At 39.2% G+C, this 26,925-nt stretch overlaps 1 protein-coding gene across 2 annotated transcripts in view; it reads right to left on the reverse strand.

Annotated features, from left to right (window-relative positions):
* Positions 1 to 26,925, reverse strand: part of VWF (von Willebrand factor) — a 144,840-nt gene that overhangs the window by 56,561 nt on the left and 61,354 nt on the right. For both annotated transcript variants that reach the window (XM_032995041.2, XM_032995042.2), the window contains 12 exons: positions 26,456 to 26,590; positions 23,160 to 23,306; positions 22,365 to 22,505; positions 20,596 to 20,715; positions 19,818 to 19,974; positions 19,064 to 19,222; positions 17,729 to 17,864; positions 13,814 to 15,153; positions 12,950 to 13,069; positions 10,512 to 10,655; positions 1,194 to 1,337; positions 294 to 458 (listed from right to left, as the gene is read on the reverse strand). In XM_032995041.2, the coding sequence (XP_032850932.2) occupies positions 294 to 458; positions 1,194 to 1,337; positions 10,512 to 10,655; positions 12,950 to 13,069; positions 13,814 to 15,153; positions 17,729 to 17,864; positions 19,064 to 19,222; positions 19,818 to 19,974; positions 20,596 to 20,715; positions 22,365 to 22,505; positions 23,160 to 23,306; positions 26,456 to 26,590 (2,908 nt within the window). The remainder of the gene's footprint in view (positions 1 to 293; positions 459 to 1,193; positions 1,338 to 10,511; positions 10,656 to 12,949; positions 13,070 to 13,813; positions 15,154 to 17,728; positions 17,865 to 19,063; positions 19,223 to 19,817; positions 19,975 to 20,595; positions 20,716 to 22,364; positions 22,506 to 23,159; positions 23,307 to 26,455; positions 26,591 to 26,925) is intronic.

Below are 26,925 nucleotides of genomic sequence, written 5' to 3' on the forward strand. Positions count from 1 at the left end.
CCCTGACTACTAATAATATCATAGTTTGAAAGCTCAGGCCTAAGCAGTTTTTAAAATCTTGCTCAAAGTTAGGTGATTAGCATAGTAGTTGGCTACATGCTGAAAGGGCTCAGATTTTGTTTAACACCTAAGTGATGGTGCTGGTCTATGTTAGCATTTGTGATGATTATCAGTGAAACACTAACAAAGGAGCATTGTACTGACTTCTCAAATGAAGAAAAATCATTCTGGTTTTGGCATTTCAGTTTTTGGGGTTTGCTCCAGTTGTGGGGCTACAACTATATTGAACTTACCCATGCACACTTTTTTGATAAATTCACTATTCAATGTGATCATAGTGGATAAGTCTTCAAAATTCTGAAGCTTCATGATTCTGTTAGCAGCTGATGGCCCAGCCAAAGTCCTTAGTTGCTCTTCATCATATCTATTCCCAACTCCAATTGGAAACAGTGATACCCCTAGGAAAATTGAAGAAAAGATTTTTAAATAGGCAATGCACAGGAGAAGGTTTTTTTTTTTTAAATTTTCAACATGTATGACTTGCATCACTCCCTCCACATAGGCTAAGGGAAGAAATGGTGATGCTCTAATCACAGTGTCAGCTAAGATGAATTCTACTGATAGTTATTATTTAGTCCATGCCTTATTCAATAGCTCCCAAAGCAATCTACAAAGGAAGTCAATATTCCTCAGCTGAATACCTGAGGAAGATGAGGTACAGAGACGACAGCCAGAAAACTTTAAAAACGTCATGCAGCACACATTGATAGCAAAAGCATATTCCTGTATAGGTCAGTGCAGAATCTGATCAAATCCTCTCTCTGTGTATTATTATTACATTGAACCTTTCATGATTAGCTGCACTGCAACAATATTGAATTTATAATATCAGATCACATTTCTGTCATCCCTGTCTATCTACAGGACTTTGGAAAATGAAATGCCACTTGTTTGTGAAGCCTGTGGAAGCTGTTCAGCTGAAATTGCAGACTGGTCCTGAATTTACCAGTAATTCAAAGGCATATTCATCAGGCACATTTTATTCAGGCCTGTTTCCTACCAGAATATTACATACAGTAAGTTCTGAACTTGTATGAACATACCAGTGCCTTAATTTTTCATCCTTTGTTCTAGTGCATTACTTAAAAAGCCACAACTCTGTTTAAAAATAGTGACAGCTAAACAAGATTTACTGTTCATTCTTGCAGAAAGTGCAGCAGCCTCCACAGTGTCTTCTGATCTCCCCGACACGATGACTATTGCGACCTTTGATGCACTGGGTCTGCCTCCGTGGGATTCTGACATTGCATTCTGAACTACAAAATCAATAGCTTTTCCTAAAAAGAAATTAAGAGATAAATGAGAGATATGACAGAAAACTCATAGGAGGCTATAAAACTAAATCCTACTTTGTATTACTAGGCTATACAGTACTGAAAAATACTTATTCTTAAAGGACTTTTAATGATTGCTTTATTGCTGCTACATGAAAGATCTCATCTATTAAGAACATACCAGTACTATTAATACATCCCAACACATGAGGACCATCCTTAGCTCCTCAGTCTCTGAAGTAATGGGAATTTTACTACCTTTCCTTAGCCACGAGGATGAAGTTATTCTCCTCACTTTAGTAGTTACCGTTTCCAGAAGTATTACAATTGCGTTACACAAAAGGAAAGAAGACATGGTAGAAGAATATGTACTTATTTCCCAATTGCAGAACAACAGTGACATCCAGTGGCTATCTGATCTACAACTTCACACCACCCTGAACATTACTCAGAAATTGCTCAGATCCCAGAGAAGATCTAGTCTTTCCCTAATTTGGTCAACTTTTTCTATGGGTGTGAAATGCCTATCTTGCCTCCTTACTACCAGAAACCTCTCTGAAATCTAGACTAACCCCTAATATAACTGGGAGATTCATATTAAAAACAAAGAAACAAACAAACAAAAACAAACAAAACAACCAACAAAATTAAAAAAAAAAAAAAAAACCACCCAACAAACAAAACCACCAAAACCCACAAGGCACACAAAAAAATTCTACCTTATGTACCAAATCATGAATGGGTTTAAATGGGTACCTGGTGCTCTTCTGTGAACACTCAGGCTAATTTTTGTTCAAAATCATGACCTCAGCGAGAGAGCACTTTGCTAGTACCTGTATTTAGATATGTATTTGCACAAATATTTATACTGGTAATCATGATATGAAACTTTCTTAAAAGTTCTTTTCAGCTTGGAAGTTACTAGGTCAGGAAGTAGAAATGGTACCACGTGAGTGATGTGACATTCAGGGCAAACACTGAACGATGAATGATAAAGACCTGAAAGACTAGTTCCTCTGAGAGCAGAAATACGTTTGCCTGAGGAATTCACTGAACAATTTTAAATAACAAACTCATTCGTAAAGCACTGGAAATCAGAACATAGATAATTCACCAGCACACCCCCAGAATACCTTAGCACACCTGAGCACTTTGCACTTGGTGTCTTCTTTCATCATGTCTCCGACCCCTTTTCACTGGTAGAAGCAAAGATCATATTCCCAAGGTGCCCCGAGCAGGAACAACCTCTAGGAAGCTCACTCAGCACATTGACTATTGATAACATGGCAAGAGCAACTGGGTATTCTATAAGAATTAGGGTTTCAGGAAGAATTTACCCCTTGGAAGAATTCAGCCTAGAACAGGTCTCTGGAAGAAGTCCACATGTTTCCGTTGCCACAGCACTGGTTTGGAAGTGATGTTCCCTTCTCAAATACTACTGCTTTCCCCATCCTTGCCTGTTGTCTCAGCCACCTTACAGTCCCTGACTGACAGCCCATTCCCGCCTTATCCGACCACCTCTTCTTCCCCGTTAGACCATTACCACCATTTCCTCCCCAGAGACTTAGCCTCATCTTCATGTGCCATCTCTCCACCCAGGTGCCCACAGCTAGAAGAGGAGAGCTGGGACCCACTAGGAACTGCTGCCAGGCCCTGCCAGACCTACCACAGGAGTAGGATCCACACACATCACTCTCTCCTCCTATAAGCCTCCATCTATCACGCACTGCCACCTCCACTAGCAACCTGCTGTCTTGAGAGGGTCACCTATTTTCCCAAGTGCTAGTTTTCAAATAGAAAGATACATGTTTGTTTAAAGCAAAATGCTTTTTGAAAACGTCAATTATGATCAGAAGAAAAAAAAAAAAAAAAGGAAAAGAAAAATAAAGAGAGAGAAATCAACAAAGCTTTCAAGAGTATTTAAGAACAAAATGGGACGTTTCTCTTCTGTTTCTTGCTATGCAATGATTTTCTTCTTAGTTCTTCCAACTGTGTAGATTAAGTTCATTCCTATAATTTGATTTTCATTCCCAGTATAATTCTGAATCGTATTTTACATATAAAATGAAAACACTTCAGAGTTTCTGTTCAGTGAAAATATCAAAATTTTGAATGTTTTTCTACTTGCAACAAAACATATTTTAAAACATCATTATTAGTTGGGTGATGGCAATTCCATTTCACAAACTAATATTCCTGATCAGAAAAATTAACTAAACCCAGGTATTAACTCATGTCCTATAAAGCTGTCTCACAACTGTTACTACAAATGGTTTTGTTGTCCAGCAGTTACTCTATATGTCTGTAGAGGTAGATGTTAGATGCAGAATGGCATGTTAGCTATAAATAAGGGATAAAACAAAATACAGAAAATTAATATGACTATATTCCAATCCCTGAGATTGTTCCAGGATGGTCAGTGTGCCAGAAAATTGACTCATTTCCCTTTTGTCCTATAAATAATTACTAAAAAAGTATTTCAGGTTTTAACTTTCAAATATTTTAGGCTAAACTTTTGCACAGTAAGAATCACAAATTATTTTCTTCATTCACTTGTGAAAAGTACTTGGAATTTCTATGTTTGTCTTTTTTTTAATGACCCTTCGACTTTTGTGTGGTTGGTGTGGTCACCAGCTGCTCCAGCTCCATTTCTCTTTCTCCCATTAATTCTGAAAATTTTCAGAAACTTCTATGCGTATCTGTAAACTGGAAAATTCATTATTTTTGTTTCTACTAATGAAATCAATTTCCATTGTAACAGAACCAGGGACTATTTCAAAGTCCCCAAAAAAACAATTACTCAATTGAATGCATGGAAAATTTGTTTTAGTATACTAAAAACTCTTTGGATTTCTCCCCTTATTTTGAAGCCAGCTCTAGAGAAAAGAGCCAGGTGTCTGAAGACATGATCAAATGAAAACTTTTGTCCTGCTAGAGGAATTCAGAAAGTCACCATCCATCCCAAGCTGGAAGCTGTCACTTCTCAGCTGTTTGCTTCTACATCTCACCAGGGAGGGAAATACCAAACTCCTCCGAGGCCATAATAAAAAATATTGACTGCTAATAAACAAACCAAATTGAACATACTCTTACTATTAGACTGCAACATAACAATAATCTTCCATTTTCATACCAATAAAGGAAATTTTAAACGTTTACACTGAAATAAATATCACCATGCACAAGGCTATATTAAGACTGGAAAAAGAGTGCACAGCACCTTGGACATGATTAAACTAGTTTTAAAATGACCAGGTCTGAGCCACACAGGCCTCAGCCTTTATGAGACCACCGTGCATCTCGTGCGCCCCGCCAGCAGTTGATCTCTGGGCCACCGCGGCTGCTGGCTCCGCTCCAGCTTGCTCGGACACACCTGCTCAGGGTGCAAACGCACCTCGGGCGGCAGCAGTGCCGCAGCAAGCTGCTGCTGCCGGAAGGAAGGGCCCGCTGCATCCGCTGCACCCGCCGGGCATGCCCCTGCGGCCAGCGCTGCTGCCCCCCGGCCACACAGCCAGCTGCCTCAGGCAACCCACCATCTCCAAAAAAACACCTTTTTTTTTTTTTTTTTTTTTAGAAAGGTGCACTGTTTTCAGCCATTTGGGCCTTCCCTCGGCTCCCCGAAGGCCCAGTGCACATCCCTGCCCGCAGCAGCACTGAGGTGTCAGGGGGCCGGGGCCAGGCCCTTCTGCAGTAGCTCGCTCTTGAATCTGCTAAGCTATATGGGACCACACCATCAGCTATTTATTTCAGTGATGGGCCCTAGAGAAAAATCGGAATGCTCATAGAAAATATCCTAAGTCCTGCTCCATAAAAAAAACAAAACAATTTTTTTGTCTTTAAAGATAATCTGACAGTGGCCAAAACATCATTTGCGAGCATTGACAAAGGGTAGCGTATAAGCCCCAGTGAAATGAATGGGAGGTTTGCTATGGGCTTTAAGAGTTGTATGTTTTTAAGGATTTTCTCTCTGTGTACATGTGACCCTAAGCCCAGACTAGCAGCCAACACGTTCCCACATACTGAACACAGGAGTAAATTATGTTCATCTCATGTATTGTTGTTACAAATGCTTTCTGTTTCTCACATATAGAATGTGTTATCAAAAAAAAATTAAAAAAAAAAAAAAAACAAAAACAAAAACAAACCAAAAGTCCCCCAAATCCTGAAATAAACAACAACAAATGCAACAAATGTGCTTTGGAAGCAGAATGACTTCTATACTCACATGTATTTTAGGCATTAGGCATACAGCCCGTGAGAAATCAAGATGGAAGTCTTAAAGCCAAAAGCGTTCATTGCATACAGGAGAATAAGAGAGCTGAGAGCAGTGTGACACACAATAAAAAATCTGTTCTCAAAGGCAGTGGATGTGATGGAGAATGTGTGTCTGGTCATCTGTCACTGACCTCCTGCCCCCTCTTCTCCTAATGCCTCCTAACATATTACACCAATGCTGGTCCTGATAGGCATAATGGCCACAATTAACTACACACACACACACACACACACACACACACACCCCTCCTTCACAAATTTGACCACCTAAACATTTATCTGGATAACTGTACAAAAAGGTACAGCTTGCAGGAGCACTGATCCTCCAGCAGCATTTCAGCTCAGTCAGTAGGGCGTGATTGTTAGTCACTGGACATATCCAGGGAAAAAATACAAATAAATAATAAGAAAAATAAAACAACAACAACAAAGCCCTCACACTGATCTATATGGGCTACTTTAGAAAGGGTGAATCAGTCACTACAAAGGCTGCCACCACAGCACAACACCTTCTTTTTGTCTTTCAGTGTTGATACATTCCTGACTACACTACAGACTACAAAACAAAAGTCATGTTTCGAATAATCACTGAAGCAAAAACAAGATATCCTACAAAGGCGGGGGGGAAATGGAGAAGGGATGGCATCAATGCACAGTTTTCCCCTCTCAGCTAAGATGATGAACATTAGATGCTGAACTTCTGACAGTCAGAAAACACTTTGTAATAATGTTTTTCTGGTTGCCTTGAACAAGACTATTCAAAAAGGGCTAATTAGATGAATAATTTAATTATTTTTTTTTAAATCACCTGATTCACATTCAAGCCAGACCAGATTCGTATTCTGAAGTAATTCAGAATGGTTCATGCAGAGGTTCCTGCAAGGACTGAAAGTTGATTAAATGGACATAAACAAGCTTTAAGGACAAAAGACAATCAGTTGAGTAGGGTTGGAAATGTTTACTGGGAGTCTACAGGGAATTACACCAGATTCTGCCTTACTGAATAAGTTCATTAATGATTTGGATAAAGGAGGAAAAATGTGTAAAAAGGCATGCTAATCTGAATCACAGATATTAGATTGGGAACAATTATGAGCATCGTGGAATGAACTGAAAGAGCACAAGGTGCCCTAGAAACATTTGAAATACATCCAAGAAATAGAAAACAAGATTCATCACAGAATAAGCCAATCTGGAGGAAAATAAACCAGTGCAAAGACATTTAATGGTTTGGTGGGTGCCTCAGGGAAAGGAGAAACTTCCTAAAAGCAACCTTTGCAATTATTTCCTTTAATTTTGTCTGAAATGAGGAATAAAACATAAAGCCCCCATGAGGGTCTGTGGAGTTGTGACAAACAGGGGATTCCAGATAGGCGGAGGTTCCTGCCGCGAACTTGTGAATCAGTGCCTTAAGTGGCCTCAGTGGTTTCACTAACACTTCTGCAACATCTCGACCAAACAAGAAAAAGTACTACAAGAGGTCTTAAACACCCACAGGTACTGAAAGCTGCCTGGGAAAGAAGTGAAAAATAAACGATTCCTCAGCACTTGAAGAGGTATAGAAAAAGCCAGCACTATCTGGACTATGGATAGTCCAGAGTGTATCTATCTAGACAACCATCCATGATGATAATCCTGAAGCTTGTCTCTATATCTTGATTTAGGGCCTTGACTTGACATTGAATTGTGTTTTTTTAACTGAAAATAGTAGATTATTTTAATTTTGAAACAAGTTAGCACTCATCCCACATATCAATGCTTTAAATAGTCAATTGATCCCACAGATCAATGCTTTAAATAGTTAGTTCTTAGTACATTGATATTCTGGCATTAACATGTGCCAATTAACAGAATGTCTGAACTCTTCATGAACAGCACAGATCTGTCAGTCCAACAACCCACCACCACTGAAAGGAGCAGGCTATGAGGCCCCAGACCCTCTCCTCTGCTTTCCTGGCTCTGCAGGTCACAAATTCTGCATTTCATTTATCACCAAGGGGTTCTGATGATGCCGGGCTCCACCAGGACCATATTCAACTCATAAACTCTGTAAGAAATTAACTAAAAAAAAAATATGCAAGCAAACAAAAACAAATCTGCCAGGGCAGTGAATTAAAATAGCTCAGGGAAGAGGTTAGTAGGCACCCAAAGCTGTCTTCAGAAAGAACCTGACACCACCAGTTCAGAAACAGGAGTGGAGAAGCAAGTGAGGATGACCTCTGTCTTCCAGTAGATGGGAGCCCTTAGATCAGGGCAGCTGCTGGCAAACTTGGCTATGGGTGGGTGATGAGGGGTAAGATTTTGAAAATTTCACATCACTCAGGGCAGAGATCTGAATAAAGAAAAGTGCTATGGTGGGTCTTTGCTTCCTAAACCACAGGGGGTGGTTAGAAAGGAAACATTTATACCTGTTTAATCACGACAGGCAAAGCTGAATGCTACTATTCAAATATGTTAATAACTGTAGAAAGTTTCAGTGAAAATATTTAAGACTTTTTTTCATAAGGGGGTGGAGTCCCACATTTCTTTTCCTAACAATGCTTTTAATACATTCGAGCCTCATAGATCATACTTCCTCCAAATTTTGACTCCGAGTCAGGCAGTGGGCATGGAAAACAGCCTAAATGAGTTACATTTAGCAAAAGTACAAGCAAGCAAAATTATGTTTTTATAAAATGTTAAGAAGTATTTACTATAGGGATTGCTCACTGTGCTCCCTGCGACGCTCCTAAATACCCACAAATGCTGAACAGGGGCATGTTTATGTGATTCTCAGTTCTCCTGCATAGATCACTCTTTTAGCTGAATGAAGGCTTATATAGTCAGCTCTTGCTTGCAGTTAGTTTTCTGTTTTTTTTTCCAGTTAATTCTTATGTGATGTTGTACACAATTTCATGGCATCTGAATATCCCCAGAGCTGCTTCTCAACAGGTTACTTGAGCCAAAATTTGCCTGATGTTATCTTACTGCATAAGCATGGGAAAGCTTTGTGCTATAAAAGAGGCAGCTCTTTTTTGTTTTGCCCATGCCCTCAAATACTCCGTAGTTTTTCCTTATTTCTTACTCATAAAACGTATCTTTCTCCTGGAGTTTCCTTATGGTTAAATGAAACAGAAAAGGGAACTCTTTCTGCAGTAAGACTTTTACATCAATGGTAACAGAGCCTACTGTTGCTCCCTGCATATACAGCTTTTTTGACTGAAATAGGATGATTTGTATAAACAAAGATTGAATAAGGATAACACAGGATCATGTTTCTACCATAGGGAAGACAGCGCAAACGAGGAGAAACAGCGCTGGTCTGATGGTAACGATATTTTTAACAGGTAAATCTTGATCAAGCCCTCCATAGGCTAGAAAAAATTTCCAAAGCTACCCAGGGAACTGCAACATCCAGACTGAGCCACCTACACTTTTTAAGCAGCCTCTGTGTTTCCAGAGGCTCAAGCACTGACAGAATTACATGAATGACCATGCGTTTCCCATGGATGCTGAATCTCCTACACAGTCAGCCGGATTCACACACATTACAAGGTGCAGGACAGGACCACAGTGACTTATTTTCATTACTTCATTTGGGAGGAACTACTTCTACTCTATTCCATTTTGTTTCATTATACCACATCCCGCATTGTGGTCTCTGAGCATTTTCCAATGAGACATAAACAAATCACTAACGAGTATGTCATGTGGCTGCCTCTCCCATTTCATTTCCCAAACGGCATGTTCTCTGTTTATCCTGTAGTTCAGCATGGCTTACTATGCACATTACATGGAAGGCTTCGTGAAACTTATCTATTTGTACGTAACTATTTATCCCACAACGAGCCTATAGAAGTCTCATCAGCCATCTGGTATTTTTATTTCTCCAGGCTGAGAAAGCAATCATGGCTAATCCTCCTGCGAACTATGGAAGTCAGGTTTTATTTCTCACTTTTCTATACCAATAACTCTTTACAGTCTGAAGTAGGCCAAAGACCCTAAAAATCTGTGTACTCCTCAACTCTTATAGGACCCTAATGCTAAGCGGCTGCCAGAGCAAATGTGGTTACAGTCCAGAAGAACAAAATTCTCAGGGTATCTGGTGAAAGATCAGATATGTTGTAGGAGAATCATTTTTTGCTGAACCCTACAACTGATACATGTGTGTGTACTGATTTTCCACAGACCCGGTGGGAAATCTGTGTTATGTTTTAGCACATGAAAATTGAAGTGGACATGTTTTTCAGGATGCAGTTTTCCGGAACAGAAGATTTTGTTTCACATGTAACTCTTGACCTAAGGTGCCACCTTAGGCGATCCTTGCTCCCTGGCACCATCCCCAGCTTTGTGCCTGCTCAAGTTCTTGTGGCACCAGCACAGCAACTTGGATGAGGGAACTGCACCACCCAGAATATAACTACTGTTTTGCTAAGTTATTTTTCAACCAGATCACTTACACTGACTCAGCAGAGCGTAACAAATACGTCACAAGGGCAGCTACTGAAGTTAGCATAAGCAGATCTGCTGCTAAATGTCTGATCAACTAATTGATGCTGAAAAGTTAACAATGAAAGTCTTTACTCCTTAATTATGTTTTGCTTGCTTGAAAGATAATGAATACAAATCCTGAGAATTACTTAGGCTAAAAAGAAAACATTTTTCTTTTGAAAAGACATTAAGATAAACACTAATTTGACTAACCTACAGACACATTTTAGTAGAGAAAAATTGAATCTTTACCAAGAAATGTACGTATAGTGAAGATATGAGTGAACTAAAAAAACTGAGAGTCTTACTGCAGAGCACTATCACAATACCACTGACATAAATTAGTGACTGGAGCCAGGCTATATTTATCATTTCTTTTTTTTTTTTTTTTCCCCATCTTGTTTAAACATCAACATCCACATAATCACTCACCTAGTCTGGTAGGACCTTGCTCCCTTTGTTGAATTGAGTGCACCATCTCTACAAGCTTTTCAGCCTCTTGAGGCACGTTCCATGAAATTTCTAGATTATTTTCCCTGGCATACTGGAGAACTGACACATGAATTGAAGTATTGCCTGAAGCAAAAAGCAGAAAATAAACATTTTAAGCAGTGCATACAAATGTTTTAAAATAAATCTAAAGGATACATTATGGTTGTGTTTTACATTAAGCACAACTAGACATCAATTTTCCATCAGAGTGTGAAAGCTGCATTTTCAATCAAAAGATCAAAACTGAACTACTCCCAGGTGAAAAAATATGCAAGTACTGCTAGAAACAATTACTTTTCTGTCAGGAACCATCGTGCAGCCTTTTAACTCAGATCAGTTTGACCACGATTGGAGAATATCACTTCACTGATCTCCAAATATTATTCCTTCTCCATTTTAAAATTGTCTAAACACCACTTTTTTTTTAATGTGCACATTGTTTTGCAAGAGTGGGCATGCGATGACCCATTTGTCTTTATGGGCCAAGCTTGTGAGATGACCACATTTCATGCAAATTTCCCTCTGTCATACACCACTTGAGTGACATACATCAGGCTGCAACATGGGACACAGTGCACCTAGGGAGTATGATCTGCAGGGGAATGAAGAAAAATTCCAAGTTCTGCTACTCTCTGACATCCCGGATCTGTTTATACACTATGTAAGAAATGTGAATAAAACTATTAACAGAGGATTAGTATAGACAGCTAATAAATATCAGGGTTGCAAAACTGAACTGGGCAATACATTGTTTATAATGGTTGTCTGTACCTCTCTTCATGATCTTAGAAGGACTTCTACTGTATACAGAAGATAATTATGTATATAGCACATTATTCTTCATCAATGCTTCCTAAAACATTTCTGAATGTAGTCAATAATAATTGGGATTTCATGTATTCAAATGTTGCAGCCCCGTATTAATCCGAATATTGCCTACTCACTACACTCCAAAAGTTTTCCACAGTCATCTTAAAGATTTCAAAATCAAGGCCGCAGTGAGGAGTCATTTCATAGCTACATTATTATTGTCCTGTTGTTAATGATGTAACATTCGCTATTACAGGCTTCAAAGACAAGGAAAACAGCTAGGCTAAAATAAATTGTCTGTTGGTTTATTGTTTAGTTTGTGTTTATTTCACTTGGCTTGCTTTTTTATATCATGCGTGTACAGAATTTTCAGAAAGAGTGTCTTCCATGTACAATCTCTACAAAATCTAAGCTACACTAGACATGCAGAAATGCTATACTTTTCCTGTATGACCTCTCTAATTAGTACAAGTGCTGATAATCACTTTTTTTGGAAGCACAGGTGTAATAGAAACGTATCAACACCCGGGGGAAACACCAGAAGCAACAGAGGTTGCTCCATGGAAATGGTTTATTGCTGAATTGAAAAAGTACAATTCTGATCAAAAAATCCCAGTTTGTTTAAACAAGTGCTACTGGGAAAACACAGGATCCTGTGCAGTCCCTGCCATGCAGATGGACTTGGTGCAAGGGCACACAATGTCCTAACTTACTACATGTGCCACATGGTCCCTTCATGTATGTGCAGGACACGGCATTCCAGCAGGGTGGCTGCACTGGTAATACCTGTGCTGAATGACCTAATCAGAGGTCTGCCTCCCATCAGTACATAATCTGCAAACACAGTGAGCCTAGCACTCAAAATAAAGTCTGTCATCCAACATGGTCAGGAAATAAATCTTAAAAAGTCAGTTCCAGCACCATAGGTTAGCCAAAAAGGGCTGGTCAGAAGCAGAAACGTCCGTTCCAAACGTTCCAAAGATCAAAACCTTGCAGTTGGACCAAACGTGAACCAAAAACCCTCTGAATTATCCATTCTTACATGAACCAGAACCGAACTGGAACTATTATTTTCAAGTCTGTTGAACCTAATCCAGCGCTGAATCAAAACCAAACATATATTTTTGTTTTTCTGCTACAGAAATACAGTTCAGTTAAATCTCCATCCTGCATGACAGGAACCTCTTTGCCTATTTGGCACACACACCCCTCTTATGTCTAGTACGGTAGCAAAGGGGAATGCTCATCAGATCTGCTGTCCGAGCTCCTCCTTGTTACATGATTCCCTGAACTGGATGCCAAACTTTCATTCACCTGAACCAGAACAGCTTAGTTTGAGAGGAAACTGAACTGCATCTGAAGCAAAAGTTTTATCGGCCTGATTTCTCCAACATAAATTGAAACTTTTTTGAGGGATTGCAATAAGTCATTTTAAAATATTTAAAAAAAAAACAAAAAAAACCAAAAAAAAACAAAAAAAACAACTATTCTGAGAAGACATTTTGTCCTGTATGAGCAAAAGAGCACAAAATATCTTTATGTGTTTGAGTTGAGATACGTATACATACTGATCTCAGCACTTTCAACAAACGCCCGTACAAAGTTTTTCATTTCCTCAAACTCTGATGCCCCAATATTGGAACTTCCATCCAGAAGAAACATGATATCCATTGGTTTGTTGCACAACTCTGAGAAGAGGCAGGGGGAAAAAAAAGGTCATTTATACATGATAACCGTAAGTAGCATCTGTTAATCTATTGGTAGGATCAGAAAGGGCAGATACGCCTGCATTTTGGGAAAACCAAGCAGGATAATGACCAGTTGAAACAAGAGATGCTCCTTTAATGAAAACCTTGAGATTTCTATTCAGTGGGATACATGGGTATTTTAATTTCTGCTTTTCTACTAATACTATTTTACTCCCAGGGGACTAAAATAAAAACAACAGCAAACAAACAAACAAACAAACAAACAAAAAAAAACAAACACAAAAACAAATCAACCAACTAAAACCACAAAATACACCACCACCACACCCTCCAAAAAAGAAAAAAAAATACAAAAACAATAAAGTCTCCACAGAAAAGAGGAAGTATACTTTTAACTTGCTTGAGGCAGTCATATGATGAGAATAACTTTTTTTCTTCTGTCTCCCTGCAACCTATCTGAAAGCTATCTGAAAGTACATTACTGACAAATGGAGCCAAGGACTTCTAGGCCTACAGAAGGCTGGCTGCAGGTCTGTGCTCAGTACTGCTGCACTGGGGCAGCATCCTCAGCCTCCAGTGAAGATAAATAGTCCTCCTTAGCATTTGGACAACAAGATACCAAATAAGATATGGGAACCCTTCAAATTTCAGCGATGTGAGAAGGAAACAGAGGAGACAGGACAGAGGAAAAAATAAATGACACAGAAATATGTCCAACTTTACCTGCAATTTCTGTCCAAACTTTACGAGAGCAGCATGACTGCAGCACTAATTCAGGTGCTTCTTCAATAAGTGTGCTATAGCTATGCAAGATAATTGGGTTATTAGGCTGACTGACCTCTCTGAGCTCTTGGATATTTGCATTGGGGGTTATGCCTATGGGAATCACATTTATGCTCCTGGGAGGTCTTGTGATCACATCAGTGGAAGGACTGGATGACACCATATATACCAAGTGAGGAACATCTTGCCTGCCTCCATTCACTGCTGCAAATGTGTGTTTGGAAATATAATCAAGGGCACTCCCAGTGTTGGTAGCCTTCCCTCCTTGGTAGGGTATGCTCCTCACCTTCTCAATAATACTTTCCTTTGACTGTATTTCCCTAAAGGAGTACTCCAGAGTGACAGTCTCGGAATACTGCATGACTGTAACATGAATATCCTCCTGTCCCACATTCATCCTTGTGATCACCTGCTCAAGGAACTTCTTGACGATATTGAAATTTTGTTCCCCTACATTGTCAGATCCTTCCACGATAAAAGCAATGTCTATCCTTTTGCGAGTGTTTTTTTCTGAAATGGGTGGTGGTGCTGTGAGTCCCCAAGGGGGAAACAAGACACTGGATATTGCTGGAGTGGATGTAGCTTGTAACAGAGAACTTTCTTCAGGTCCAAGATCACAGAGATGATCAATAAGGAGATCCATATTATCCATTAGCTCTAACACATTGTTCATTAGGAAGGCTCTATTATCTGGTGACTGCTTTTCAATGAACCTGATTTGCTCCACATTAACATACGGTCCAATCCCCACAGGTATTACTGTGATTTTTTTATTCTTCAAAGCTGTGAGGATGCTGCGGAGTTTTCCTGGAGACTTGCTTGCTATAAATAGCACTGCAATTCTGGCAGCATTGGTCCTTTCTGCTTTTCCAAACACATGAAACACAGTGTATTTAAGGACTTCAGCAGCAGATGCTACTTCATCACCTGTGTATTTTATGCTTTGGACAATTTTTCTCATATGGGACTGTGGTTTGATATCTTTAAGGCCGAGATAGATTGTGGGGCCAGCCCTATACACTAGAATTGACACTCGGATTTTCTTTTGGGAGATGTGGAGTTTCTTCATCATGCCAATTATGAAAGTCTTCAGCTGTTCAAAGTCCTCTTCTGACAGTTTATTGGAGCCGTCCATTAGGAAGGCCAAGTCCATCATCTTGCTGCATGAGTATTCACTGGGTGGTAGTTCAATGTCCTCCTCCGTAGCAGGTGTGGTTGGTGTTAGGGTGTCCTCCACTGGTTCACAGGCTATGCAGGTTAAGTTCTTCCCTTCACACAGACTACAAAAAAAAACAAAGTAACTGTAAAATATCAGTGCTTATAATAATACATCACCCACATCTAATAAAAGAATGCCCATACAGAAACAGTTAAATATCTCAAAAACACAACAAAACTAAAACATGATATAAGTCATTTTTTTCCCCACCGCATTTCCCCACAAGGTATTGTACAAATAAATTCTATATGTTCATATACATTTGTTTAGATACAGGAAACATAAGAAATTATGGTGTGTTTGTCACAGGAAACTCTCCTTATAACAGCCTTTGACAGAACGTGTAAAATCTGTGTCTGGAAACCGTCTAGAAACCCACTGAGCTTGAGAAATAGGGCTACCTACAAGCCACTGGTGGACTGAACTGGCAGATCTGGTTTGCTTCACAAGGAAGAAAGACATGAGGCAAACTGAAGGCAGCTAACACAAAGTAGAGTAGGAAAGATGGTTTTAGCTTTGGTATGACTTAACAGACTCTGTGAGGAGGCTAGGTTTACCTAGGTTTTAACCTTGGTGAAAATAACAGCTTTTTTCCTACCTCTAAAGTACATTGCTTTCTTTTTCTTGAATTCATTTTGTGTGGCATACAGCTTTGGCACATGTTCATCCTCCATTTTTTTATGTCTCCTTTGTTATCTTCCTTTTATTTACCATGTTCTCTGTTTCAGTCCCTTTTCTCATATCAAATGATGTATTTAATTTATAGCTGTTATCTTTTTTTTTTATCCTATTTGTCTCCACTTAACACTTCTACTCACCTCCATTAGTATATTTTTCTTTTCCCCTTTCCATCTCAGCTCCCATTTTTCTTTTTCCCCCATCTCTGCCTTTCCCACTATTCATCCTTCCATACCACGAGATTTTTCACCTCCATCACCCTCCACCTTTTAGGGACTTGTTTATAATTCATCTCTTTCTATCTTTAACAAGGCTTTAACACTTCTGCTCTTCTAATTCCTGGTTGTATGATTCTCCTTACTTCACTTATCAGTGCAAAGAACATCACAGTACTCACACAGAGAGTGGTACAGACTCAGACAATGTATTTTCCATGTCTTACTGGACATCCAAGAAATAGAATAGGAAAAGTTTATGAAAGAGCAAGGCCCAAAAAATGCTTGTTTTCACTACCAGCGAAAACCCAGGATGCACAAACTAAACAAGTCAGTGCTGGAAGAAGGTGCTGTTTTCCAGGAAAAAACTTCACTTTACACGTGGCACCTTCGTTTAAGTTCTCTCAGCACTATGTTCTTTTCAAGTTGCTTTCAGTGTCTTCCTAATTGGAGAATGCACAGCTACTTTTGGCATTAAGGTATAGCAACAGAAGATTTATTATTTTAATCCTAATATGAATGAGCCTCTTCTAGTTTCCAATTTCCTTTGGATATTTGCTATAAAATTCATTTTTGTGCAATATTTTCTATTGTTTGTACAGATGGTGTAGGCATCTAAATTAGGTGACAGCTATGTAAAAGGATGTTTCCCTAGTGAGGTAAGTTTTCCTAATATTCTGAAATCTTTTGTGAGCAGCAGCCAGTGTATCAACATTTAAGATAAATTATTATTAAGCATTACAAAAATCAGGGAACAGAGACTCATTTATGAAGACTCTTTTTTGACCTTTTGATGGAATTCAAGGCTCTTCGCATATACTGTTAAAAAAAAAAAAAAAATAATTGATTAACCTAACAGTCTCATGCCCTGGGTTTATAGCACAGACGTACACTAGCCCTGGCAAGAGGACAGATCTTTCTGTGAGGTTCAGGGCATTTCGAGCTAAGGTGTTAGTCTGGGCTAATAGCTGCTGCAGTTTTACAACTCAGTTTCTATTAAATATGGTCAAATTACAAGATGGGAAACTCTCTTGTATTAATGGCATTATAAGTGACATTAAAGTATCCATCAAGGGTCTAGACATCTGGAGAATACCAAGCTTTTGGATACTACAGGCCATGGTGTAATATGCCACTGGGCAGCATACAGAACGAAAATCGCTCTCATCCTGCATGGCACACAACACTATGCACCCTGCCATTAATTTCATCGTATTTGGAAAAGCATGCATAAAGGATCAGGCCATGGGATATCATCTTCAATTTGGGGGAAATTGTTTTTCCAATAGTAGTACACAATTCCAACTGCTAATAATCTCAGTGAGTTCTAGACTGAGTGCACATTCAGATCTTGCACCATACACATGATTTTTTTTTAGTAGTGGCAGAAGAAAAGAGTCTGATAGCTTTACTGATGTTGAATCACACCTTACACAAAAGGAAGTGGAACATCTGAAGCCAGAAGGACCACCTACACATGGGAAAAGGCCTTTTTTGAAAGGAATTTATGAATTTCACTTTCTTAAATTCAGCTGACATCCTATAATCCCTACTGTCACCGAAAAACTTCAGCTTCAGATTTTAAGTGAAGGGATATTGACATAAAAGATGGTTTCCAAGCTTCATCTTCAGTGCTATATTTAAAGTTACAGCCAAAAACTTATTCGTGTGGATGTGCTTCATCTCTCTCTCCCTTCATCCTACTCAACAGGCATGCTATTTTACTGTGTAAACCCATCATACCAAGATTGACAGCTCTGTGGATCATCTCTATTCAAAACTATTCTCCTTCCATGCAGGATCTTGACATCTCCAACTGCACACACAGGACAGTCTTCTGGACTGACACAATCCAGGGACAGTTCATCAAGTATTTTTCCTGTTTCAAAATAGCACAGTAGTATAAAGATGCCAATTTTCATTAATTGCAAAACTAATCATTGCATTTACCCTGCTACAAAAAAAAACTCCAACATAATAAGGCTCCTGAGTCGTGTTCAAACATTCTGAATACTGTGCTTGTGTTATGGCCACTGCCAGCTTGACACAGAGAAGTAATTCCTTCCTTTATAACCACTTTTATTTAGATATTGGAAGTACTTAACTCAGTGTATAACATGCAACAGCCAGTACCATACAGAAGGTGAAAAGATCTTTAGAACAAAACATTGAAGATGACAAGAGAAAATGGCATTTTCCTTTTTAAATGTATAGTATTTCTTTCTCCCAGTATACCCTACCTCACTCTGATCAGAGATACCAGGGTCCAGAATAGCTACTTTGGGTCTTAAAATACCTTCTTTTTGCTCTGCCTTTACAAACTATTTATTCATCTGAGTTTTCACTCTCCTTTCGGATCTTGCTTGCCTTTCACTCTTCCCCTTTCTGTCTGTCTTTCCTCTCCCCACCCCATATTTCCCATACCTTTTCCTTTCCCCTTTCTACCAGATAGTTGTTGGGAGCAGTTAAGCTGAAAGCTCAGGCTCACGGGAGGATGCTGCTGGGCACTCTCAGGAGCATCAGAGCCTGGGAGGTTCAGGGAGGGAGCATCAGAGTGGGACAAGGCAATGGGTTTCCCCCACTGCAGTAGTTGTTCTGAAGGAGAGCATTTTGTGAGTGTCCAGCACAAATTCATACCCTACTTTAACTACATAGTCAACAATCCCTGTTGCTACACAGCCCCTAATCCCCCTCTTCCTTTCTTTTCACCCTGTTTTCATCCTCTCTCATTCTTTCTGGCAGTGTTTAATTGTCCTCTTCTAGGCATCGCTTCATGACCTCCACACACAGCACTCATTTCACAAACTCAGACCAGGATGCTTAACCACCTTTTCTCATCAAGCAATAAGAAATTGTGGCGAAAACACAGCAGTAAGTCTGTTAAGGAATTAACTGCTACATTTAATTATTTTTCAATCTCCAGCCTTACAAATCTGTGAATATTTCTGCGTTGTAAGAACTCTTTTCATGCAACAGGAACAGGGGGTTAACAAAAATCCAAACCTCTACAGCAATACCTACAAGTACCAGGAGCATAGTAGCAAAAGGTAAGTAACTGCTTAAAGCCAATGTGCTTACCTGCAGGACAGTGTACATGGCATCCTTCCACACACTGCAGAGGGCACTCCAAAGGCTGCGGGTGCTGGCATGTTATAGGACAAGCAGGTCCACAGCTATTATATCGCCATTCACATTGATAATCTAACTCTTGTTTATTCAGGTCCTCACAGCTTTGTGCTATGCAGTGAAAGAATCAGAGGCAAAAATATTAAAAGAGTGTATTCATCATGCTTCTCAGAACTATGACACCAAACTTGGCATTAAGTGGACCACATATACATAGAAAAAGAAAGATTTCCAGCTTTAAATATATATATATTTTATTTTTTTTTTTACTATACCCAGAGTAGGCCACTTCTTCATATTTACATCTTTTTTCACATAATGGAACAGTTACTCCAGACAAGAGATATTGGGTTTTGATAAAATAATTGCAAAAAACATACTTCAAGCTTTAATTAAATATATATATATATACACATATATATACATATATATATATATTACGGAAACAATTTTTTTCTCTGGATTTGTTTGTACCACAGACAGTTACATCCCTTAATTGAGGGACTGGTTTTTCCATGTATGGCTCTGAACATAAATAGAAAAGGGAATTGAAATGTCGTTGTGAGCTGCTAAACCAGTCCCATTAAAGTGAACTTCTCTGGACATCAGTGGTAGCAGAGCTGGATGAGAACAGCCTGGCCGACAGGTTCTTGATTAAAAGCTTGAACTTTTTCACCCAGTTCTTCCTCATCTACCCTGTACTTACGGCACAGAGCTGGTGATCTCCAGTGAACAGCAACACCCTTTTGTGCACAGACATGTGCATAGGCTGCTATAGCATCACAGTAGCAAGCACAGTCCCCAATAGATTCACAAGCACAAGTGTCATACATGCAAATATCTATGTAGGGCTCAGGATTCACCTACAAAAGAGAAACACGGGGTACAGTACACTCAGTGATTCCCTTCATCTCTTTCTTGTAGACATATTTAACCTTCAGATGGTTTGGCTGCTCCATTTGCCAAGAGTTGAGGTGCCACATAAATCAGTGCAGATCTTTCAGCTGATGTCAGCAAGGACTAAAATTGGGCCACGTTATCAAAGTTGCTATAGACATTGCAGTTTATTGTCCCTTAATATTCACCATGTGGAGTAATTTTATATGTTTATGGTCCCTGTCCCCATAACCCTCTTGTGCAGCAGCTTGGGTAGAATGCAGTCGGCATGGCATTACATTACATTGGCTCAATTCCCCCTCCCCTCAAATCTCAACCCTTGTGTTTGACTTCATCTGCCAGTCTCCAGGATTTAGAGTAAAATTTCCCTCAAGCAAAATTTATTCTATAGCTTACTTCTAGGTGGTATCCTGCATTTTCCCATGCAACATCAGCTACAGGACAGGGTTGGAGATGAGAATGCAAATTAGTCAGCCTCCTCCAAGTCATGTGTGCTGTCAGCACATGATACTTTTCCCCTCAGCTGTAATCAGTGTCAGCACAGATCATACAGAATTGAAGAATGTGAAACACTTGATAATACTCACGAGTTTTTTGCATTCTTCAAAGAGATCCCCAGACAAAATGCTGCATGATGTTTCCACCATCACCTGCTTCACTATGTTTCCATTACACAGTGAAGACATCATGGTCTGTTCCTGGTTTGGCTTAATATCATAAGAGACAAGCAGAGATTGCATTAGCCCCACCATCAGGACCTCAGACCTCTTCAAATTGAAGTAAGAAACTACTAGCACTAGCCATCTTTCATGACAAAGGAATTTGTTTGTTTGAGTAAAGATTCAACCCGTTGTATAACAGGCACAGATCCTGCCACAGCAGAAAGCAGAGTAGAGCAGATCACCACCTACATTTTCTCCAGCTCTTACTTGTACACTGCAGTTTTAACATAGACATTTTGATGATAGAAGGTCTCCCTCTACCAAACATCCATCCTGAGAAACAATCAATCACAGCTCTGCAGAAGGCCCATGAGACTCACAAATATGATGAGTCTTCAGCAGACAATACCCAAGGCCACTGCTGAAAAGAATGGCTCAGTAGTCTCCTCATCTCCCATTTAATTTATCTAAGAACAAGGAGCACTAGTACTGACATAACATTTATCACAAAGACAATCTGCAGGTTCTGTCATGTACCTATTACACTAAAATGAGAAGCCGCTCCTTCTCAGTTTTACCGTGCAGTCTCACTCCCCCTTACTGCAACTTCTTCTTTGCTCCCATCCAGTCATACCAAAAAAAAGTGACATTCAGCAAGAAAATACTGTGGCTATGTCACACTTGCACATAATTAGCAAACCAACCCAAAAGATTCCATGTGATCAAAAATAAATGCTTCATTTCTATTTTCTGATCATTTAAATCTTTTAAGGAAAGATAAAAAAAAAAAAAGGCATTTCTTTCCCCTTTCTCTCTGAAAATTCAGACGAATTTTCAAGAGAAAGATTTCAGCCTTAAGAGCATCATCTGAATGAAATGTTTCATTTTCCAAATATCAAAACAAAATGTTTCTAAGTTGTTTCCTCTCAGTTTTTGATTTGGAAATACTTTTCACCATAATATTTTTCATCTCAAGACAAATTCATCATTCAATTTCACTCTTTCAAAACTCTGTATTTGGAAAAGAAGAAATATAATCTCACACGTAGCATAACTAGTACCCTGTGAAACCACCTAATCTTTGGCACTAGGACATAGATAACACTTTCAGATAGCAGGTAAGCTCCTCAAAATTCAGAAGCAATGGTAGATGGCAATAAGGCTTTAAAATCCTCTCCTGTATCTTGCTTTTTCTGTTCAAGCCTCTTCAATCTGAATATAACTCTTATTGCTCTTTCAAAAAGATTGAGAAGCATATAGAAATAAATTAACCTGCAGATTCAGCTATTCATAAATGGACAGACTAAAGATTTGGGATACAGAAGTTTGGATAGGGAAGTATGCAATTTTTATCTGAATTCCCCCTGTCTGGAAATTACAGCTGTTTTTTTCAGATTAAACTCTAAAATGAGATTTCCAGTTATACCTGGTTTTCAAGCATCTGGGCTGGCAAACTCTGTGAACAGCCTCTATCGTGCAGATTGGCTATTTCAACATTCATCTGAAGCCAGGCAGTGCAGAGCCCTTACATAAGTTAATTGATCCTTTATCAGATTTCAAGAAATAATATTATTTGACAAAAATATGGGGGAAGGAGTTCATTTCTGTTTATTTTTATCCTTTCAAACCTCTTTTCCCACTCTTGAGTGATGCAGTAACCTATTAATTAGTTTTCACAGTTCATACACAATCACCTTTTCAACATCAGCACAGTATGGATTAACTTTCCAAGAATTCCCAAAGTCAACTGGATCTATTTCAAGATGTTCATTGCTGCTGGTCAAATCATTGTTTTGGATTCCATCAAAATTTCCACACAGACCACACACTCGATCCTTGCAGGGAAAGAAACACAAAACACATAAATCTTACATCTGTAGACTGGCTCAGGGTTTTGTCAAAAAGACCTTTTAGCCCAGTGCTTTAATGGCACAAGGCTTAAAAACTGAATTATTCCTGGCCTTGCCAAGTTCACTAAAATACGTAGTCTCTCACAGAAACCATTTAGCTCCTATTCCCATTCTGCTTAGCTGAAAGTAGGACAATACTGTCTCCAAGGACTCCAGGAAGCACAATGACACCTCTGATCAGTGGTGCCTGTTGGCTCTATTTGGATTATGTCCCTACAACCCCGTTGTATTTCTGGAGTTGACTGTCTTATTGCCATTACTAGTACATCTGTCTCCTTATACTGCTCTTCTTGAATACAGAAGAAACCACTCAAGGCATAGTTACTCTGAGACACCACAGCATTCATCCTTTCTGTCATAGCTCATCTCCAATGACCCAGAATTTACCCCTTTACAGTTGAATTACTAAGAAAGTAAGCAACCCTTATGGTATTACAAAAAAATCCCTTCATTTTCGAGCAAGTGCCTAATACTCCGTGGCAATCTATCAGCATGTCTGCACAAAGAAAACTGTATTCCCCATTGACAGGGTAAGTGCATTCTTTAGTGAGAATAAGAAGTAGAGCAAAAAACACTTACTTTGAAATTGCCTTTTAAGATAACTGACACTCCCATGGCCAGATCCCAGGTCACACTGATGTTTTTGCCCAGTAAAATGATGTAATAACGGCCAGACCTCATGACTTCTAAATCATTGCCATCTTTAGGAGGTACCCTGATGTTTACCTGAACAAGAAAAACACATTGTGCTATCAACTATGTCTCTAATTACTATTTCATGTAGGTCATATTTTCCCAGTGGGATACATGCTCATGTTAAAAACTATTTTCAAACATGCTGTTCTCCCGAGAACATAGTTGCCATACACTATACACTTCAGAGCACTTGCAAAACTGTAAGCAAGGTATGGGGAAGGGACTGATTACAGGCTTGTCCCCACGATTAAAAGTTGTTGATAAATTATTGCCTTAGAAACAACACCTCTGAACAGCAAAAAGAGGTACAAGTATGATATTTCAATCTCATCTCATTTGTATAATTTTGAATGTGTCAATGTCCCTTGTGCTCCCAGGGTATAACATATACTCACCACAAATGCAGACACACAAAGCAATCACTAAACAGAAGGAGGGCTGATAAAGAGGACAGGGTATACCAAATTGAAGATCAGTTTAGTATTCGGCCAGTAGTTCACTGAATAAATATGTTTTATTTTTATTTCATCTTTTTAAGAAACTAACAATTCTGTGCTCCCAAGGCAGGTAGCAACAAAAGGTCTGGCTAGGTTTAAGTGTAATCTGAGCTGGGAGAACCACAGGCACCTCTGAAGGACCAGAGCCTGGTTCTGAAATCAGGAAGGACTTTCTTCCCAACCAGCTACACCAACAGGAAAAATCCTGGGATTCCTTTCAGTGTCTCTTCATTTTTCCATCACTTTCACTTCCCCTGTGTGCCTCTCTTTCCATCTGGCTGCAAATTCACCACCTCCAGCTACTAAGAATTTAAGAGATTAATTTAAAATGCTTTCATTCACACCATAATCCCCTTTCAATGGGAACTCTAATAGGATTATTAACCACATGTGGAGAGAAAGGTCTGGCATGGCTGTTACTTTAAGCACCATTAATACATTTACTGAAAACTGCTTAATTGTGGAAGAGGCAGATTAAAACTTTCAACCAGTACAAATAGTGACTAAAGCAAGGTATAAAGAGGTGCCCACAAACCATTCACCCACTCCCTAGTTTGAGGGCAAAATACTTCCTTATCCCACTATTCTTTCTTGCTCAATTCAGTAAAAACTCAGCATCGTAATTCAATTCTCTTCATCTCTGGGTTATTATCATAAACCTTTATCCCTAGAGAAGACAGTTCACATCCTCCAAGGATCTCCTAAAGAGGGCCTTCAGGGCCTTTAGGGAAGAATATGTCAAAAGATACTTTAGGAACTAGAAGCATTTCCATCTTCTCCTATGCCCAATGTATTACTATAGAGTCTAGTTATACTTGGTCACTTAACTTCTAAATATAGTACTCTCTGTCTTTCCAAACTCAGGCAGAAAAACAGAGGAAGACAAAGCTGAGCTGGGAGGTTGACCAGAATTTCTAAGTTTATGGAGGCTTTTTGCCCAACCATGAAGTAATAAACTTTTGACCTTGCAAACTGGCAGATTTATTTGTTTCAGAAAAGCAAAAACTATTTCAGGGTAATTTTTTTTTTCTTTCTTTTTTTTTTTTTTTTTTTTTTGTGAGCCAGAACTGTAGCATGCAGATGCTTCAATTAATCCCTCATTTACTTAAAACTAGAACTGCTTTCAACACAATATCTCCTTAAAACAGTGCTGCCTGGAAAGATTTTAATGGCAAAAAAAGACTTGATTCTCCTGCTTGCTTCTTGTAGCAAAAGAGCGTAGGAAGTCATCACTGCGTAAGAATTTTCCTAAAAGCCCTCACATCATATGATGTTATAGGTTGTTATAACATAGGTTATGATAAAACATAACATAGCTTGTTTTTCCCTAATCTCTCCTTTGGTTGCTATTATTTCTAAGACAACCTGCTCTAGATATTATTATGCTGAGCCTTAAACTATCTAGAAAATTCAGTCAGGGTCATGTGGACAGTCTTGTGATACAGACCTAGCTTTTGCAAGGACGTACTCTCTCAGGAACCGAATACTCTCTTGTTGCTGGATGCCTAATCACCTCCTCTTTTTCTAGCCCTTCTTGAGGCATCCAAAGGAATCACAGTTTTTCTGAAAACCTGTCATCTGAGGAAGCTTTCAGACAAAGCCTGGCTCTATGGAATGACCCTGCACTACTATTCACCCTCGCCCGGCTAGAGGACTCTTCAGCAGTAGAAATAACTGGTTGGGCACCCAATATGCTCTATGTTCCCTCCTCCCATAACCAAAAGCCTACACGGGTCATATGTTGTCAAAATGCACTGCACAGTCACTATAATGATCACGTTTAACATGTTCCTGTCAAGTATCAGTGGCACACAGCAATTTGCAGGCTCATTGCAGACTGTGCAAAACCTGGTATAGCTTTGTCTGTTAACCCCAAACAAGGCAAATGTAGAGTGGTTGCACATTTCTCTGGAAACATTTTTGCAAATCTCTGGTCCAGATACCAGTTCAGAGTACGGTACTTCAGAAAACCGAGCAATTGGAAGACTATAATCCACTGTAGCTCTGTAATGTTTGAACACACAGCCGGTCTTAATTGTTCCAGTGCTCAAGGCAAAGAGCTGAACTCTGCCCTTTGGAAAGCTTGTTTCCTGCTGTGGAGGGACATGGGAGGTGGAAGTGGTTCTTGGTCAATTCTTCAGTGTTCATTGGTAGGAAAGTGGGGAAAAAAAAAAAAAAAAAAAAAAAAGGAATAATCCAGTTACCTGGATTTTCCATCTGACAATTTAGCAGGGGAAAGGATAGTTGATATTTTCTTCTGCAGTATCAACTTTTCTGAGCCATAACTTCTTTTTTTTTTTTCTCCTGTGTGCTCAGTCCTTCAGATGGCTAAATTAGTTCTGAAGTTTTACATGTCATGGGACAGTAACTTCCTTGCATTAGCTCTTCCTTGCATTTAAAACAGCTTGAAATAAACTTAAACCTCCCATGTTTAGAAAGGGCATTCCTCATATGAGCTTGCATTGAACAACACTCTTATACAAGATAGATTTTTTGGCATCAAGAAGAAATACCAGAATGGCATTATATCTGTGGGAGCCAAATGGATAATTATAATCCTGCTAATCTGTTCATTTTATCAAGAACCACTGAGCATGAGATCATTCATGCCTCATCTTACTAAACAAACTGAAATTCTTTTCCCCCCAAAGAGGGAAAGAAAGAGAACAGCAGTGTACGTACGTTTCCATTAAACAACTCTATTTCCCCACTGTCATACAGAATTATAACCCTTTTGGTGCACTTTTCTCCAGTGAAGCCACAGCCTTCATTTGAAATTAGTATCCGGAATGTTCCAGAGTCATCCTTGCAGAAATCCTACCAGGTGAAAATAAATGAGTCATTAATGTGGAACATTTGAAAAACACACACAGATCTATGGAGAAAAAGGACGCCTCGAATAATACCCTGTAAAATCTGTAGCCAGTAGAATACATATATTGGCATGCCAACTGGTCCCATTTTAATTTATTTTGTGCTTAGCATTGATATTCATGTGGTCCACACCCTTAAAGAATGACACACACTCTGCCAGTGACACACATCTGTGTATATTTTGCAAGGTATTTTTTGGCAGGGAGAATCCATGATATTAAAGTATCTGTGTTATTATAAAGATGTACAATGGGCACATTGAACATCTTAATACACAG

This window comes from Tyto alba, unplaced genomic scaffold, assembly GCF_018691265.1.
Source record: "Tyto alba isolate M040663 unplaced genomic scaffold, T.alba_DEE_v4.0 Super-Scaffold_21, whole genome shotgun sequence".
In the NCBI taxonomy this organism is placed as follows: Eukaryota; Metazoa; Chordata; class Aves; order Strigiformes; family Tytonidae; genus Tyto; species Tyto alba.